Source organism: Urocitellus parryii, chromosome 1 (genome assembly GCF_045843805.1).
Source record: "Urocitellus parryii isolate mUroPar1 chromosome 1, mUroPar1.hap1, whole genome shotgun sequence".
Taxonomy (NCBI): Eukaryota; Metazoa; Chordata; class Mammalia; order Rodentia; family Sciuridae; genus Urocitellus; species Urocitellus parryii.
This window is the reverse complement of record NC_135531.1, coordinates 269,186,735-269,205,470: the sequence shown is the minus strand read 5'-3', so window position 1 is coordinate 269,205,470 and position 18,736 is coordinate 269,186,735. Positions and strand designations below refer to the sequence as shown.

Sequence of the window (18,736 nt, the reverse complement as noted above, 5' to 3'; positions counted from 1 at the left end):
TAGTGAGACTTATTTTTTCCTGTGCCCAAGTGATTGTGTTAATCATTCTTCTTTAGGATCTAGGATTCCCTTGAGTATCTTCTGTAATGCTGGTCCCATGGTCATGCTGTTCTAGCAGTTTTAACTTATCTTGGAAGGTCTTTTTCTCCTCTTATTCATCACTCTGTTCTCTCCTGGCCTTTAGAGTTTCTGCTGCCAGGTCTGCTGCTGTTCTAATGTGTTTACCTTTAAATGTGACCTTGTGTTTCTCTTGCAGCTTTTAATATTCTGTCTTTGTTCTGTACTTTTGGCAGTTTAACTATATTGTCATGGAGAAGTTCTCTTCTGGTCAGGTCTATTTGGGGTTCTAAATGTGTCTAGTATCTGGAAGTCTTTGTCTTTCCTAAATTTGGGATTGGTTTTTATTATTTTATCAATAAATAGGTTTCCTCAGTTCTCAGCATGTGGCTTTTCTCCCTCTAGTATGTGATCATTCAGATATTTGGTCTTTTTTTTTTTAAAGAAATTTTTAAAATTTGTCAATGAATCATTTATTTTATTTATTTATATGTGGTGCTGAGGATCAAATCCAGGCCTCACACATACCGGGCAAGTGCTCCACCACTGAGCCACAATTCCAGCCCCAGATATTTGATCTTTTAATGGTATCCCAGAGATCCTGTGTGTTCTCTTCCTTCTTTTCTTTTCCTTCTCTCCCTCCCTCACCCCTCCCTCCTTCCTCTCTTCCTTTCTTCCTGTTTCAGTGTATTATTTTGGCAGAGTTCCGTTCAAGCTCTAATAGTCTTTCGTCTACTTCATCGAGTCTATTGAGGTTTTTACTGAAATTTTTTTAATGTAACTTACTGAACTTTCATTTTCAAGATTTCTGTTTGATTCCTTTTCAAAGTCTGTGTCCCCTTATTAATGTGCTTATTTATGTCTTGCATTGTTTTCTTTAATTCAGCTGATTATTTTTATTCTTTTGGATTGCATTGAACTTTAAGAAAACCATTTGTTTGAATTCTTTTTGAACTCTTTGTTTAACTTTCCATTCACTTTGATGATCTCTTTTGTGGGTAGGGGTGGGGTGGGGATTGAGCCCAGGGGTGCTTTACCACTGAGCTACCTCCCTAGCTTTTATTTTTTGAGATAGGGTCTTGCCGTATTGCATAGGGCCTTGCTAAGTTGCTGAGGCTGACCTCCAAATTGTTATCTTGCCTCAACCTCTCAAGTCACTGGGATCACAGTCATGGGTCACTGTGCCTGGATCACTTTGATATCTTTGGCATCTGTTATTAGGTAGTTTTGATCTTCAGGAGGTGTCACATAATTTGTTTCTTTTTTGCATTTTTGTTGTTTCTATGTGGAGATTTATGCCTCTGTTGGGATGGGTATATTTTCTACTTTTATGTGAGAGCTCTTTTCTGAATAAGTATCCTTTTTATTGTGTAATGTAGAGTTTAATTCCAACTGGGAATTCCTTGGGATTTCTGTACGATGTATTTTGACACAGGCATACCATGTTGGAGCCTGAGAACGTGCTTTCTGTGTAAGTCTTATGGAGATGGGACGCTTTGGTACTTAAGATGGGTGTGGTGTAAACAGCAGAGGATGTAGGGTGTACACTCTGGTTATTCCTTGAGAATGGACACCTCTCTCAGGTGTTGGGGTTTTCCTTGGGCTCTGTTGATATTGGTTGTTTCTTGAAAGCAGTTCTACTACTGGCTATTCCAATTACAGTGATAGGCCTGGGATTTTATACTCTGTGCAGACATTGGTATAATCCCATTTGTTTCTCAGGGAGAGTCAGGGGCCAGGGTCAAAGCTCCCCACTGTGGCACTCACCTCTAGTCTTGTCAACAGTAGGGTGTGGGAGTGATGGATGCAGTTCCTTGTAGATAGTACCTAGAACAGTTGTGCTATTTCTCCCTGCTGTTGCTATGGGGCGAGCTTCTAGTAGCAGGACATGTCATGCATGCTTGGGGGATATTGTCTGAGGGCTTTTATTCTCCTGTTATTTACATTGAAGTATCTTAGAAGGTTTGAATGGGGCTAGTTAATATTTTTAACTGGGCTGGGTATGTAGCTCAGCAGCCTAGACCCCACCCAGGGAGATTTGATTCCCAGGCCCAATCTTTACCACCATAAAAAAAAAAAGGAAAAGAAGAAAAACAGACAAAGAAATAAAGTGGAAGCAACAATAACACCATGAACAAGGGAATAGATGGGGAAAAATAATATAGCCATAAGATAATATTTTAGAAAAATAATAAAAGAAAAAAATGGCAGAAATAAAAAATGAGAAAAGGAGGACAAAGGATAGAAAAAGAATATTTTTAAAAGGAGAAAAGACATAAAAAACACAAAAAAATAGCAACAACAACAAAAATTTATAAAAATAATTCTTTTTTTCCTCTGCCAACGTGCTTGAATGAGCAGGAAAGAGTGAGTATTTGTAGTCTGTGATGATTGAGGTTTCTTTCTGTGTCTTCTTGGGCTCTATGCCTCTTGGACAGAGCAAAGGCTGGGGGTTATTCACTCCTCCTCTTCTTTCTTTTTTGGTGCTTCTCAGTTGATTACAGGAGTTTGTTGAATGTCTCTCAGCTGCTTTGCATGGTGCAGTGAGGAAGAGCCGATCACAGAGCTCCCAGATGAAGATTCTCTCTGGGCCTGTTCTGGTTGAGATCAGGGTAGATGCCATTCCCGTGGTGTGTCAAGGAAGTAGCACAGCATATGAACTCCTTCAAGATTGTCTCCAGAGGTGTTTGTGCACAGAATGTGGTAACACGAACTCTGTGGCATGAGGCTGTATGTCCCCAAAGATGGAGAGAGGCCATGGAGTTGAAAACATCTACAGGGGGCTGGAGTTGGAGCAAGTATGGCAGCAGGTTCCATCTGATCTGCCCATGATTCCAGTGTTGCCTCTTCTGTGTCCTGTGTGCCATCACACATGCCTGCTCACTTCCCCAGACTCTGGCAGTTGGGTTATCAAGCCACAAATTCCAAAAGCAGGTGCTTCCTGTATTCCCACGTGCTGCAGTCAGTGATAGAACTCTTGTCAAGTTTGTGTCAGTCTTTGACGAAACTGACTGCTGCTCACTCAGCAGTGCCATGATAGTTACTCAGGGGTCTCAGAGACAGGAAAGTGCAGGGGCCTTTCACTCCTAAAGTAGTAGTAAGCTCAGACAATAGGGCTCTTCTCAACATGGTTTCCAGTTGCAACACTGAGAACATGCTTGGAAGTGCAGAGAACTCTAGAACCCATTCGCCATGGAAATCTTAGGACTGTTGTCTGTTTAGACTGTGTTTCTGCAAGCTGCTGAAAACTGTGCCATTGATGGTCACTGGAACTCTCCCTCTTTCATTTCCACTCCCACCAAGCAGGGCTTCCCTTTTCCTCTACTGTGTAGTTGGTACTGGGACATTCTCTATTTCGCTATCCACAGTCTCTAGGTTTCTCCAAGTCTGTCTGTCCACTATTGAACTCCAGTGTTTTCCCCATGATCATTTACCTGAAAAAGCAGCTGCATCCCAGTTGTTTCATTTCTATCTCATGGAGAAGCAGGCAAGTGCTGGGTGCTCTTAATCTGCCACCTTGTGAAGTGAAACTCAACTTCTGTTCTATATAGTATTTCTCGAAGCCATCAGCGTTCCTTAAGGAAAGAAGAGAACACATCCTAATAGTCCAGTGTGCTCGAGTCATTTCCTTTCAGTAAATACTAATTAACCTCTTAGTGAGTTTTAGAAATTTGTGTTTTCCAAGGAATATATCCATTTCAGTGTATTGCCATAAAGTTGTTCATAATGTTTTCTTACTATCCTTTTAGTATCTGTAGTGATCTCACCTCTTCTTTTTTCCCCTACTTTGTCAGTGTGGCTAGAAGTTTAGCAATTTTATTGTTCTTTTAAAGAACAAACTTTTGGTTTCATTGATTTTTTTTTTTCCCCATTATTTTTTGCTTCTTTTCCTGTTTTTAATTGATCAAGCAGTGCTTTTTTCTATGACTGACAAGTCTCTACCTTCTTACCTTTGGATTTGGCAATTGTTAATTTATCTAAATTTTCTGAATCATGTGTATTTTATCATATGGTAGTTCTGTTTATCGTCTTCCACAAGCACCTAATTCATTAAGTAAAGTAACACTTTCTTTTTGCTTGCCTGCAGTTCTATTTAACCATAGTTTATAAAGTTGTAGTTCACCACTCTTGATCAAAATTTAATATTATACATTTTCTGTTGTAGTTATATGTGTAGTAATTCATAAATACTCAAATATGTGTACACATATATGTTAAACTAATTTAAAGAAATCTTAACACAAGTTCTGGCCAAATTTCTCTTTTTGAATTAATTGACTATTAAAAAACGTAGATTTAAATTTGTGACCCTCCCTGGTAAGATTTAGGCCTTTAGATTCTAATTTAGTTTTACATTTCCTAACTTTGTTTTATATCCCTATTTCTGTTTTTTTCTTTTCTATTTTGTAGCTTACTATAAATTCCTAAAATTACCTTAAATTCTTTGTGGATAAATTATAAGATAACTGATATTAATAGCTTTTGAACTTTGTTACACAGTAAACTTGAAATGTAATTCATAGCTTTAAAATCAAGTAATACAGCTGTGACAGAAAATTTAAGAAAATAGAGAAAGTTAAAAAAGAAAAGAAAAGAAAAACCCACAATAACTAAGTAGCTTATTTTAATCCAATATATAATTTATGTTTACTGGAGGACACCAAGAAGAGATCAGTTAAAGGAAGGTAAAGGGAATGCTGACTTTGAAGCTGTCCTAGTAACATAGCACTTGGGAAATCACAGAGACATGGAATTTGCTTCACATACTGAAGTGTGTTTTAAGTAGCTTTGTAGTTTCTTAGTACTTGAAAAGTTGTAAGAATTTATTATAATCTAGTAAAGATGCCATATAATAGAAAGTGCTGTTTTAGGGAAATGTTTAAGTTTTTAAAATACATAGTGTTAGTTTTAGAATTTCTACTTTGAAATATTCAGATCTGTTTCCCTTTTTTCATTTCCTTTCCTCCCTCCTCCTTTCCTTCTTCCTCTCAACATTTAGGAAAAGAGCATTGGTTGCCATTGGTACTCATGATTTGGATACTTTATCAGGCCCTTTCACCTACACCGCAAAGCGTCCTTCAGATATCAAATTCAAGCCTCTGAATAAGACTAAGGAGTATACAGCCTGTGAATTAATGAACATATACAAGGTAAATATTCTTTTTTATTTTGCAATAGCTTTGAATAAATCATTAGATGCATTCAAAATTGTCTTGAAGTTAGGGAAATGTAATAAATGCTTTGTAAAAAAACAACAGTTTTGGGCTCTAATCCAGAGATACTGACTGATTTCCTCTGATTTTTTTATTTTGATTACTATTTTTATTTATTTTTTGTTTTCACATTTTTTATTGGTTGTTCAAAACATTACAAAGCTCATGACATATCATCTTTCATACATTTGATTCAAGTGAGTTATGAACTCCCATTTTTACCCCAAATACAAATTGCAGAATCACATCAGTTACACATCCACATTTTTACATAATGTCATATTAGTGACTGTTGTATTCTGCTGCCTTTCCTATCCGCTACTATTCCCCCTCCCCTCCCCTCCCATCTTCCCTCTCTACCTAATCTGTTGTTGTTCAGTTCTCTCCCTTGTTTCCCCCCCCCCTTTCCCCTCACAACCTCTTATATGTGATTTCATATAACGTTGAGGGTTTCCTTCCGTTTCCTTGCAATTTCCCTTCTCTCTCCCTTTCCCTCCCACCACTCGCCTCTGTTTAATGTTAATCTTTTCCTCATACTCTTCCTCCCTGCTCAGTTCTTAGTTGCTCTCCTTAAATCAAAGAAGACATTTGGCATTTATTTTTTAGGGATTGCCTAGCTTCACTTAGCATAATCTGCTCTAATGCCATCCATTTCCCTGCAAATGCCATGATTTTGTCATTTTTTAGTGCTGCGTAATACTCCATTGTTTATAAATGCCACATTTTTTTTTTATCCATTCATCTATTGAAGGGCATCTAGGTTGGTTCCACAGTCTAGCTATTGTGAATTGTGCTGCTATGATCATTGATGTGGCAGTATCCCTATAGTACGGTCTTTTAAGGTCCTCAGGGAATAGTCCGAGAAGGGCGATAGCTGGGTCAAATGGTGGTTCCATTCCCAGCTTTCCCAGGAATCTCCATACTGCTTTCCATATTGGCCACACCAATTTGCAGTCCCACCAGCAATGTACAAGTGTACCCTTTTCCCCACATCCTTGCCAGCACTTATTGTTGTTTGACTTCCTAATGGCTGCCAATCTTACTGGAGTGAGATGGTATCTTAGGGTGGTTTTGATTTGCTGCTAGAGATGGTGAGCATTTTTTCATGTACTTATTGATTGATTGTATGTCCTCCTCTGAGAAGTGTCTGTTCAGGACCTTGGCCCATTTGTTGGTTGGGTTATTTGTTATCTTATTGTTTAATTTTTTGAGTTCTTTGTATATTCGGGAAATTAGGGCTCTATCTGAAGTGTGAGGAGTAAAGATTTGTTCCCAGGATGTAGGCTCCCTATTTACTTCTCTTATTGTTTCTCTTGCTGAGAAAAAACTTTTTAGTTTAAGTAAGTCCCATTTGTTGATTCTTGTTATTAACTCTTGGACTGTGGGCGTCCTATTAAAGAATTTGGAGCCCGACCCCACAATATGTAGATCGGAGCCAACTTTTTCTTCTATCAGGCGCAGAGTCTCTGATTTGCTATCAAGCTCTTTGATCCATTTTGAGTTAACTTTTGTGCATGGCGAGAGAAAGGGGTTCAGCTTCATTTTGTTGCATATGGATTTCCAGTTTTCCCAGCATCATTTGTTGAAGATGCTATCCTTCCTCCATTGCATGCTTTTAGCCCCTTTATCAACTATAAGAAAGTTGTAATTTTGTGGATTGGTCTCTGTGTCCTCTATTCTGTACCATTGGTCCACCCGCCTGTTTTGGTACCAGTACCATGCTGTTTTTGTTACTATTGCTCTGTGGTATAGTTTGAGGTCTGGTATCGCTATACCACCTGATTCACACTTCCTGCTTAGAGTTGTTTTTGCTATTCTGGGTCTTTTATTTTTCCATATGAATTTCATAATTGCTTTATCTATTTCTACAAGAAATGTCGTTGGTATTTTGATTGGTATTGCATTAAACCTATAGAGAACTTTTGGTAATATCGTCATTTTGATGATGTTAGTTCGGCCTATCCATGAACAGGGTATATTTTTCCATCTTCTAAGATCTTCTTCTATTTCTCTCTTTAGGGTTCTGTAGTTTTCATTGTATAAGTCTTTCACCTCTTTTGTTGGGTTGATTCCCAAGTATTTTATTTTTTTTGAGGATATTGTGAATGGAGTGGTTGTCCTCATTTCCATTTCAGAGGATTTGTCGCTGATATACAGGAATGCCTTTGATTTATGCGTGTTGATTTTATATCCTGCCACTTTGCTTAATTCATTTATTAGCTCTAATAGTTTCTTTGTAGACCCTTTTGGGTCTGCTAGGTATAGAATCATGCAAATAGTGATAATTTAAGTTCTTCTTTTCCTATTTTTATGCCTTTAATTTCTTTGGTCTGTCTAATTGCTCTGGCTAGTATTTCAAGAACGAAATTGAATAGAAGTGGTGAGAGAGGGCATCCCTCTATAGTTCCAGATTTTAGAGGGAATGCCTTCAGTTTTTCTCCGTTTAGAATGATGCTAGCCTGAGGCTTAGCATATATAGCTTTTACAATGTTGAGGTAAGTTCCTGTTATCCCTAGTTTTTCTAGTGTTTTGAACATAAAGGGATGCTGTACTTTGTCAAATGCTTTTTATGCATCTATCGAGATGATCATATGGTTCTCATCTTTAAGTCTATTGATGTGGTGAGTAACATTTATTGATTTCCGTGTATTGAACCAGCCTTGCATCCCAGGGATGAATCCTACTTGATCATGGTGCACAATTTTTTTGATATGCTTTTGTATTCGATTCGCCAGGATTTTATTGAGAATTTTTGCATCTAAGTTCATTAGAGATATTGGTCTGTAGTTTTCTTTCTTTGAAGTGTCTTTGTCTGGTTTTGGGATCAGGGTGATGTTGGCCTCATAGAATGAATTTGGAAGAGCTCCTTCTTTTTCTGTTTCTTGAAATAGCTTCAAAAGTATTGGTATTAATTCTTCTTTGAAGGTTTTGTAAAACTCCGCTGTATACCCATTCGGTCCAGGGCTTTTCTTGGTTGGTAGTCTTTTGATGGCCTCTTCTATTTCTTCCTTTGTTATAGGTCTGTTTAAATTGTGTGTGTCTTCCTGACTCAATGTGGGCAGATTATATGACTTAAGAAATTTATCAATATCTTCACTATCTTCTATTTTATTGGAATATAGGGTTTCAAAATACTTTCTAATTATCTTCTGTATTTCTGTAGTGTCTGTTGTGATATTGCCCTTTTCATCCTGTATGTTAGTAATTTGAGTTCTCTCTCTTCTTCTCTTCGTTAGCATGGCTAAGGGTCTGTCGATCTTATTTATTTTTTCAAGAACCAACTTTTAGTTTTATCAATTTTTTCAATGTTTTTTTTTGTTTCAATTTCGTTGATTTCCGCTCTGATTTTAATTATTTCTTGTCTTCTTCTACATTTGCTGTTTTGCTCTTCCGTTTCTAGGATTTTAAGATGTAGTGTGAGTTCATTTATTTGTTGGTTTTTTCTTTTTTGGAGGAATGAACTCCAGGAAATGAATTTCCCTCTTAAAATTGCTTTCATTGTATCCCATAGATTCCGGTATGTTGTGTCTGTATTGTCATTTATCTCTAAGAATTTTTTTATTTCCTCCTTTATGTCTTCTGTAACCTATTGAGCATTCAGTAACGTATTGTTCATTTTCCAGGTGATGCAGGATTTTTCCTTCCTTCTTTTATCATTCATTTCCAGTTTCATTCCATTATGGTCAGATATGGTGCATGGTATTATCGCCACACCTTTATATTTACTGGGAGTCGCCCTATGGCATAATATATGGTCTATCTTTGAGTAGGATCCATGTGCTGCTGAGAAGGACGTGTATCCAGTTGATGATGGTTGATATATTCTATATATGTCGGTTAAGTCTAGGTTATTGATTGCGTTATTGAGTTTTATAGTTTCTTTGTTCAGCTTTTGTCTAGAGAATCTGTCCAATGGCGAGAGCAGTGTGTTGAAGTCACCCATAATTATTGTGTTGTGGTGTATTTGACTCTTGAACTTGAGGAGAGTTGTTTTATGAACGTTGCAGCTCCATTGTTTGGTGCATACAAATTGATGATTGTTATGTCTTGATGGTGGATGGTTCCTTTTAACAGTATATAGTGTCCTTCTTTATCCCTTTTGATTAACTAGGTTTGAAGTTGATTTTATTCGATATGAGTATGGCTACTTCTGCTTGCTTCCGAGGGCCATGTGAGTGGTATGATTTTTCCCAACCTTTCACCTTCAGCCTGTGTATGTCTTTTCCTATCATATGAGTCTCCTGAAGGCAGCATATTGTTGGGTTTGTTTTTTTAATCCAGGTTCCTAGCCTATGTCTGTTGATTGGTGAATTTAAACCATTAACATTGAAGGTTACAATTGAAATATGGTTTGTACTTCCAGTCATGTTTATTTATTTATTTATTTGAGTTTGGCTAGTTTTTCCTCTTTGGTTATTTTTCTCCCCCTTTACTGAGATACCTCCCACTGTTAATTTTCGGCGCTATTTTTTAATTCCTCTTCTTGTAGTATTTTGCTCAAAATGCTTTGCAGTGCTGGTTTTCTGGCTTCAAATTATTTTAGTTTTTGTTTATTGTGAAATATTTTAATTTCATTGTCCAATCTGAAGTTTACTTTGCTGGATACAGTATTCTTGTTTTTCAGCGTTTGAAATACGTTGTTCCATGATCTTCTCGATTTCAAGGTCTGTGATAAAAAATCAGTCGTTAACCTAATTGGTTTACCCCTGAATGTAATCTGCCTCCTTTCTCTCGTAGCTTTTAATATTCTCTCCTTGTTCTGTATGTTGGCTATCTTCATAATTATATGTCTTGGAGTTGGTCTATTACAGTTTTGGATGTTTGGGGTCCTGTAGGCTTCCAGGATTTGGCAATCCATTCCATCTTTCATCTCTGGGAAGTTTTCTAGGATTATTTCATTTAATAAGTTGTCCATTCCTCTGGTTTGAACCTCTGTGACTTCTTCTATCCCAATGACTCTCAAATTTGGTTTTTTAATGAGATCCCATATCTCTTGGATAGATTGCTCGTGAGATTTATGCATCCTTTCTGTGTTGACTATATTCTTTTCAAGTTGATAAACCTTGTCTTCATTATCTGATGTTCTGACTTCTACTTGATCTAGTCTATTTGTAATATTCTCGTTAGAGTTTTTAATCTGGTTTATGGTTTCCTGCATTTCTAGGATTACTGCTTGTTTTTTTTTTTAAATCTCTATCTCCTGGTAAAGCTTGTTCTTTGCAGTTTGAATTTGTTTGTTTAATTCATTTTCAAAATATACTTTCATTGCTTGGATTTGCTGTCTCATGTCTTCTCTAATATTCCGTTCCATCTGAGTTAGGTATGCCTTGATTTCTTTCCCTGTCCATGTTTCTGATGCTTCTAGGTTCTCCTGTAGATTTAAGTTGTCCTGCATTGTTTGTAGTCCTTTTTTCCCTTGAATTTTCATGTTGTTCATGTTACTTTCCAGCTCTGTTTGACCGCTGTATAACTGCTTTCTCCTATACATTTGCTTTGGCTTTGTATATCTCTGTTGTCTCTCCTAGGAGATTATGCCTAGAAAAGTTGGGCTTTATTGTACTTTAAAGCTGATTCATTCAATTCATAAAAGGCTTCCGGGTTCTGTTTGCATATAGTGATTTGTTGTTTGTTCTTAGGACTTTATGTTTAGGTTAGGTGCTATGATGGTATGAGGGTTAGTATGTCTTGGCTACTTTAGAAGATTGCTCTACTGAGGGGGGATACTAACAGGCGATTAGATTAGGGTGTTGGTCGCAGCTAGGTACTTAGGAGCCCTATAGACAGCCTTGAGACATTCACCTATTTGCATTTAGATAATTACACGTAATAGAAGAAGTAATGCTTGGGATGAAAGTTGGGGGGTAGGGGAAGGAAGGTGCTCTTAAAAAGAAAGAAGGAGAGAGAGAGAGATAGATTAGAGGAGAATGAAAAGAACAATAAGACTTGAAACGGGAAAGAAAGAAGGAAGGAAAAGGGGAGAGAGGGACAGAGAGAGAAGCAGAAAAAAAAAAAGACAAATTGAAGTCTTAGAGATCCATTTTCTTCTCTTCCAGTAGACTGAGCTGTGCCCTCCGAGCAGAGCTTCTGCCCTCTACCTGCCAATAGCAATCCCTGTAAGGCGGCTCCTGGGAGTCTCTCAGTCTTGTCAGTCCAGAGCCGTTTCACTTCTCCGGCCCTTCCCCCCCTTCCTCCTGTCAGCCGGCCAGCCAGGTCCTGTTCACCAGAAGTGGTTCCCCAGAGATCTAGTTACACTTGCAGAACCACAGCGCGTCCCATTTAAGCCCCAGTGCTGTGGAAACTGGCGGCTAAGACCTTGGGAGTCGCCGCTGGTGATATGGGGGATTGGGGGTCGGGGATCCCCTCTGCTTCCCTACAGACACGCCCCCAGAGAGATCCCTGAAGTTTCCTGGCTGCTTGTATCTGGATGGGGCGGGAGTCACACACCTGCTAAAGTGGATTCTGCTGGGAAGGAATTCTGTCAGCTGAACTCCCATGACCTCACCTCTCTGCTATGGTGGGCCCCAGGCTCCTTGCGGGAGTGTCCGAAGGGAGGGGTGGGACTGGTCCCTCCCAGTTGGCCTCAGCTCCCAGATCCCTATTTCATGAAGGCTTGGCTAAAACCTCTTCCTGCCAAGCTGCGTCTTGGAGGCTAGCGGGACCCAGTCACCTTGGCTGCGAGCGGGCGGGCACCCGTGCCGTGGCGCGGACAGCAGCTGGCGGATCTGGACCTCTGTGTCTTGTGGCGTGGATTCGCTCGTCTGGGGCAAACTGTCACTTCAGAAAATCCTAGTGGCTCCCGGCTGGTCTCTCTTCAGTGGAATTTTGCTAGGAGATTCTCCTTGGTAGAATCTAAGGGTTATCTATGCATCTTTCTGACCCCATCCCTGAGGGGGTATTGAAAGTGCTGCTTCTCCGCCCGCCGCCATGTTGTTCGATTTCCTCTGATTTAAAGTGGGGCCTAGATCATAATTTTGTTTGTTTACTTTTTTTAATTACTTTTTTAATCTGTGGGATGATTTTAATGTACTTGTAGAGTTAAGAACCACTTAAATTGACTGTATCATATTTTAATCTTCATATTTGTATAAAATTAAAACTCATGCAAATATGAGGAAAATAATATTTAGTAGGCAACTGGGAGGGATACTGTTATAAAGTGTCTGCCTTTCATTACTAACATTTTAGAGTCCGACAATGAACATGCATTCTACTAACACTTTCAATTGCTAATAAATAAAAATAGTGCATATCAGTGAAGAGCTTTTTTTGATTTGGAATATTTTAATGTTTTTCTGACTCCCCCCACTTTTAAAATGTCAGTGTATGAATTAATTATAATAATAGAAATTTTTAAAATTAACTTTGTTTGACTTGATTTTTTTTCAGACTGACAACCACCTTAAACATTACTTGCATATCATTGAAAATAAACCTCTGTACCCAGTTATCTATGATAGCAATGGTGTCGTCCTTTCAATGCCTCCAGTCATCAATGGTGAGTTCCTTCATGAGCATCATGAATTATTGCTGTTTCTTCTTATTCTTTACCATTTTTGTAGATTCTCAGTAACTTGGCTGATCAAATCAAACAACTCAATCTGATAGTCTCAGGTCTTTTGTTGATTTTATTCTAATAGTTCTTTTCATTATTCAATAATGTTTTACTAATGATTTTTATATAATTTATAAATTTGTAAATATTTGTAAATGTATGAGTACTTGTAAATATTTATACACTTATAACTATTTATACACTCATAAATATTTACTGATAACAGTTTCTGGATTTTGTTATATTCTTCCAAAGGATGTTGACATTTTAGTTTTAGTAGTCATTCACTTGGTTAAACTCAGAAGTCAAACTCTGTCTTGCCTACAGTTTTTTAGTTAAAACTACAACTTTTAATCTAAGTTCTACACTCAATTTCTTTTTGAAGGCTCTTTTTATGAGGCAGTTTGAATGTGTTTGCAGAATTTAATGTCTAAGCCATGGGTGTTTGACTTTTTGGAGGTGAGAAAGAGGTTTAGCTAATTCACCATGAGAAGGAAAATCCTCTTCTTGAGATCTTGAACTTTAGCAGTTACAGTGGTTACATAGGCCTCAGAGTTAACCACCCAGAGCTTAGCTTTGCTATTTGCTAGCTAATGATCATGGCAAGTTGCTTAATCTCTCTGAATTTTAGTTGTCTTGTCTGTAGTTAGGTCATAGGTTGTGGTAAAGATTAGATAACAGTCTCAATAAAGGTTTGTTATTCTTTTATTGTATTCTCCAACTTGCCATGAGAGTTTAAAATAAAAGTTGTATATCCCCTTATCTCTAAGATGGTAGTTTATATTTTTTTCTAAATTTAAAATGTAGCCTCTGAGCTTTGTAATACAGTTATGTTTTTTAAAATGGTTGTTTTGTTATTGTTTTGTGTTCATTGCAGGGAATCATTCCAAAATAACAGTAAATACTAGAAATGTATTTATCGAATGCACAGGAACTGACTTTACTAAGGTAAATAAAACTTCTAATTTTTTTTTTCCCCCAATACTGAGCATTGAATCAAGAGCACTTGACCACTGAGCTGCATTCCCAGCCTATTTTAGTTTTTATTTTGAGACATAGTCTTGCTAAGTTGCCATGTCTGGCCTTGAATTTTTGATCCTCCAACCTCAGCCTCCCAAGTTTCTGGGCTTACAGGTGTGCCCCACCACACCCAGCTAAAATTTCTAATTTTATACCATCAAATAGAATAGATTTTACTTTTAAATCAAGTTGTATGGTAGAAATTAAGATATTTTAAGACATATTTATTTCATGTTTAGAAAACTAGAATATTAAATCAGTGTAAATTCTGTATGTTGTTTATGGTGTTTTCAGTTGACAAATTTTTTTGTTTTTTTTTGGTACCAGGAATTGAACTTAGGGGGTGCTTAACCACTGAGCTACATCCTGAGCCCTTTTTTATATTTTATTTAGAGACAGGATCTCGATGAGTTGCTTAGGGCCTTGATAAGTTGCTGAGGCTGGCTTTGTTTTGTCTTTTTTAAAATTTTTTTTTTAGTTATAGATGGACACAATATCTTTTTTCATTTATTTATTTTTATGAGTGCTGAGGATCGAACCCATGCCTCACCCATGCTAGGAAATTGTTCCATCCCTGAGCTATTGCCTCAGCCTTCCCAGCTGCTGGGATTACAGGTGTATGCCACACTGCCTGGCTGACAACGTTTAATGAGCACTTAATGTCTTCTCAGTGCCAGGGATTTTTAATGAGCACTGAATGTCTTTTCAGTGCCAGGGATTTAAGAATGGGTTACATGTTTTTTGACTTCAAAAAACTAGTCTAATGGGAGAGTCTGCCATATACATGACAACAAAAAAGAGACTAGAATAAGTACCATAACAAGATCAGTAAAAATCATTTATCTTAGTTGGTTTCATTTAAATGCTGAATGATTTCCTATCTTTGTGTACTTGAAAGTTTTCTGTAAAGAAGTTTTAAATTAACAAAGGATTTATGCATACAAAAAATGTAGAAGATGTAGTTTACCAGTTGTTTACTCCCTTTTATTTGCTACCTACTTTGGACTATGTTGGAATGGTTTACTATGAAAGCTCCCCACCCCCAATACTGGGAATTAAACCCAAGTCATCATAGATGCTAGGCAAGTGCTCTACCATTGAGCTACATCCCTAGACCTTTTTATTTTTTAAATAGGTTCTCATTAAGTTGCCCAAGATGACCTCAAACTTGCAATTTTCTTTCTTCAGCCTTCCAAGTAGCTGGGATTGTAGGCGTGTGTCACCATTATTTGGGTGACATATATCAGCATAGGGTGAGGGGGCAGTTGAGCAAATTCAGAAAGATAAACTCGAATAACAGAAGGCGGCTGGAGTATAAAGGTAGGGGAGATACCTAGTATTTGTGTGGGTCTTATAGGATTTTGGACATTTTAAGGTATTTCATTTGTAACATTTACCTGTCATATTTGCCTTTAGAATTATTGTCAGGATAATATAAGATTTAACTGTTAAAACATTTTTAAGCCTTTAAGTTATGCATTGACAGACCTTAGGTATTTTTTCTGAAACTTATATAATACTTGAATGTACATAAGAGCAATGCATACATTCCAATTAGGTTAGCATATTTTTTCCTACTTATTTTCAATTAAAAATTATTTAACAAGCTTGTGGTTCTTACTGAGCACCATCTTATGTGTATTGATGCTCACAGTGACAAATGAGATAGGAATTTTTATTGTGTCTACTTAACAGATAAGAAAAGTGAGATGAAGCGAGAATAAAGTAGCTTGTCTGAAGTCACACTGTCAGTCAGTGGTTGAGCCAGTATTCCGGCAGTCTGGTTTGAGAGACTTATGAAATTGAAAACATTTAATCCAGTAATTGGCCATTTATCTCTCTTGAACCTGGTGAACCAAGGTTGGGAGTGGGGAACTAAATGATTTGTCTCGGTCATGGATTGTAACTCTCAAAGAGCTGCGTAAATGCAGAGCACCTGAAGATAAGAATAGCCCTACTCGTAAGTTTTTATTCCATTTTCTTTTTTGGAATGTAAATGTAAAGGTCCATTTTTATGTGATTGAGGGCTAATTATTTTAAATATTCATTACCCTCTGAATGGAGAATATATAAATTACCATAATACTCTTTTTCTTTTGCAGGCAAAAATAGTTCTTGATATTATTGTCACCATGTTCAGTGAATATTGTGAAAATCAATTCATGTAAGTTCATTCAGCATCTTTATTGATGGCTTCTGTTTTGAAGTTGAGTCATTGGGCCTTGCGCTAAATATAATGATGAAAAATATGGTTCCTGTGACTAGAATATAAAATATGTTAAAAGAAATAAGAAATACGGCTAAGTAATGTAGAAAGCAAAAAGTGATAAATACTTGAGACGTTTTGGCGATGTTCTGGTATTTGTAAGGTCAAGTTACTATTGGCTGAAGCAATCTGGGATGGCCTCTTGGAGGCATTGAAATTTAGACTGTATTTAGGGATTACTGAGTCTGAGAATGTGTAGGAGGAACAGCAAGAGGCACAACTAAACAAAGAGAAACATATGAGAGTAAAATATATATGCCATATATTTATCAGTAAAATTACTTTTTCCCAAAGTGTGTGTGTGTGTATTTTTGTACAGGGAATTAAACCCAGGGATGCTTTACCACTGAGCTACATCTCTAGATCCCTGGCCCTTTTTATTTTTTGATTTTGAGACAGGATCTTGCTAGGTTGCTTAGGAACTCCCTAAGTTGCTGAGGTGGGTCTGGAACTTGTGATCCTCCTGCATCAGCCTCCTGAGTCACTGGAATTACAGGCATGTACCTGGCTCAAAGCATATTTTTAATTAAAAAAAAATTAAACCCATATGGCCTTTACTGTGTACAGTATTGATTATAATTCACAGTACATGTATAATTATAAAATGCATGACTGAAATTATATGGGCTGTATTAGTTGTGTGTGTTATTTTCTTTAACTCATTTTGCATTTCATTGGTTGTATCAGTTAACTTTTGTCACGTAACACTACCCTGATGAAACCTGGGATACCAGATTAGCAGAAAGTCCATACAGGATGCATGCTTTGCACTACCAGGAAATAAATTTTGCAAGTGGACACTGCCTACAGGGACATGGGAGCCTTAAGAAATGAAATGGTAGAATAATATATAGGAAGATTAGTTCACACAGTGTTAGAGTATGGTAGATTGAGTGTATTGAGATTGGAGTTGTAGCTCAAATTAAAGATTGATTAACCATGTACATTGCTGGAATTGTGACACATTTTTTCTTTTTAAGCATTTTATTTCTGACATTTGTTTTTTAGGGTTGAAGCAGCTGAGGTAGTTTTTCCTAATGGGAAGTCAAATACTTTTCCAGTAAGTATTTAAGAACTGATGGTGACCACAGTAAAATGGCTCCAGAGTGCTTGTTTTCTGTTGATTTACCCATCGATCCATTCACCCACCCTCCCTCATGCCAGACACTTCACAATGACCCTGTGAGGATGTTTTTTGACTTCAAATAACTAGTCTAATGGGAGAGTGCGATTATTTATGCCTTTTCTAGAAGAAGATCCTGAGATCTTGAGATTTTAAATAGGTTGCCTGTTAATACAGTGGTGGAGCTAGGATTTAAGATCAGACAGTCTGACATCAGATGCCAACATGCTGGGTTATACAATCACATTATAAGGCCATAATTTTTGTGATCTTATTAACCAGCTAACTGGCTAATTTATAGTCTCACCCCTTTAAGATTACTCAGCCCTGCAAATCTAATTAGTCTGTTCACACCTGAATTACAGTTGCTGAAGGCCAGCACTGTAACTAATACATAATTCCAATTGTGTTAATGAGACTAATTCAGTAGCAAGTACAGCTATTGTCAGAACATAGAATATTAGTAAAAAATTTAAATTAGTTTTATTTTTATACTTCTTTCTGATGATACTGGGGATTCATCCCAGGGTCTTGTGTATGCCAGGCAAATGCTTTGCTGCTGAGCTTATACCCTCAGCTCCCAAACTAGTATTATTCTTAATTGACTGGACTTACTTCTCCCCAAGATGGCTACATATAAAGATGGCTATTCTGAAACATGACAGTATCACAGTAAATTAGTTGTGGTTCTGACTCAGCGAGACCATTCTTTAATGAGCTTTTTTCTCTTTGGATTTTTTAGTTCCTTCGTCATTTATGGAGTGAATCAGAGCCCAAATAGTTAAATAGCTTTTAAAGTAAATTAAACCTGCCATGACCAAAACATCTCCCTCCCCAAAACAGTAGGTTTAACAATGCATTTTATTCTAGAACATTTATTGTTAGTCAAAATAACTGTATAATCATAGAAGGCATAACTGAAATTACTTGGTCAGTATCAGGGTTTTTTAAATTTTTAATTGATCTGGAATTTAGTAGTTATTATCAGTTAGCTTTTGTTGTATAACAAACTACGCTAAGACTTAGTGGCTTAAAATAACAGCCATTTACTTATCTCCTGATTCTCTTGGTCACTTCAATGGTTCTTCATGTCTGGGCCAACTTAGCTGATCGCTGCTGAGCTTGCTCATATGGGTAGCCGTGTGGCTGGTCAGCTGATGGCAGGATGATCTGAAATGGCCTCACTCATATATCTGTTTCTTGTTGTGGGGTCAGGGTGTCAACTGTCCCTAATCATCATCCAGCTTGCTAGCTTGGTTTTTTCGTGTTCACATGCTGCTGCTGATGGAAACCAGGGCCTTGTGTGTGCTAGCAAGCTCTGAGCTACACACACCCTCTACCCACACTTGGGCTTCTTAATATGATGGTGGGTTGCAGGGTTCCCAGCAACAAGGGAGCAGGCCCATCATGCTTTCAATCATGATGTCCTATTGGCCATCACTGGTGTGGTGGAGAAATAGATGCCATCTCCTAACTGTAGGATCTGTAGTGTCATGTTGCAAAAC

The 18,736-nt window shown here is 37.4% G+C and overlaps 1 protein-coding gene across 1 annotated transcript in view; it reads left to right on the top strand.

Annotated features, from left to right (window-relative positions):
* Farsb (phenylalanyl-tRNA synthetase subunit beta) overlaps nucleotides 1–18,736 on the top strand; it is a 78,222-nt gene that overhangs the window by 16,375 nt on the left and 43,111 nt on the right. The window contains exons 6-10 of the mRNA XM_026390400.2: nucleotides 5,057–5,207; nucleotides 12,657–12,765; nucleotides 13,700–13,770; nucleotides 15,945–16,006; nucleotides 17,117–17,168. Of these exons, the coding sequence (XP_026246185.2) occupies nucleotides 5,057–5,207; nucleotides 12,657–12,765; nucleotides 13,700–13,770; nucleotides 15,945–16,006; nucleotides 17,117–17,168 (445 nt within the window). The remainder of the gene's footprint in view (nucleotides 1–5,056; nucleotides 5,208–12,656; nucleotides 12,766–13,699; nucleotides 13,771–15,944; nucleotides 16,007–17,116; nucleotides 17,169–18,736) is intronic.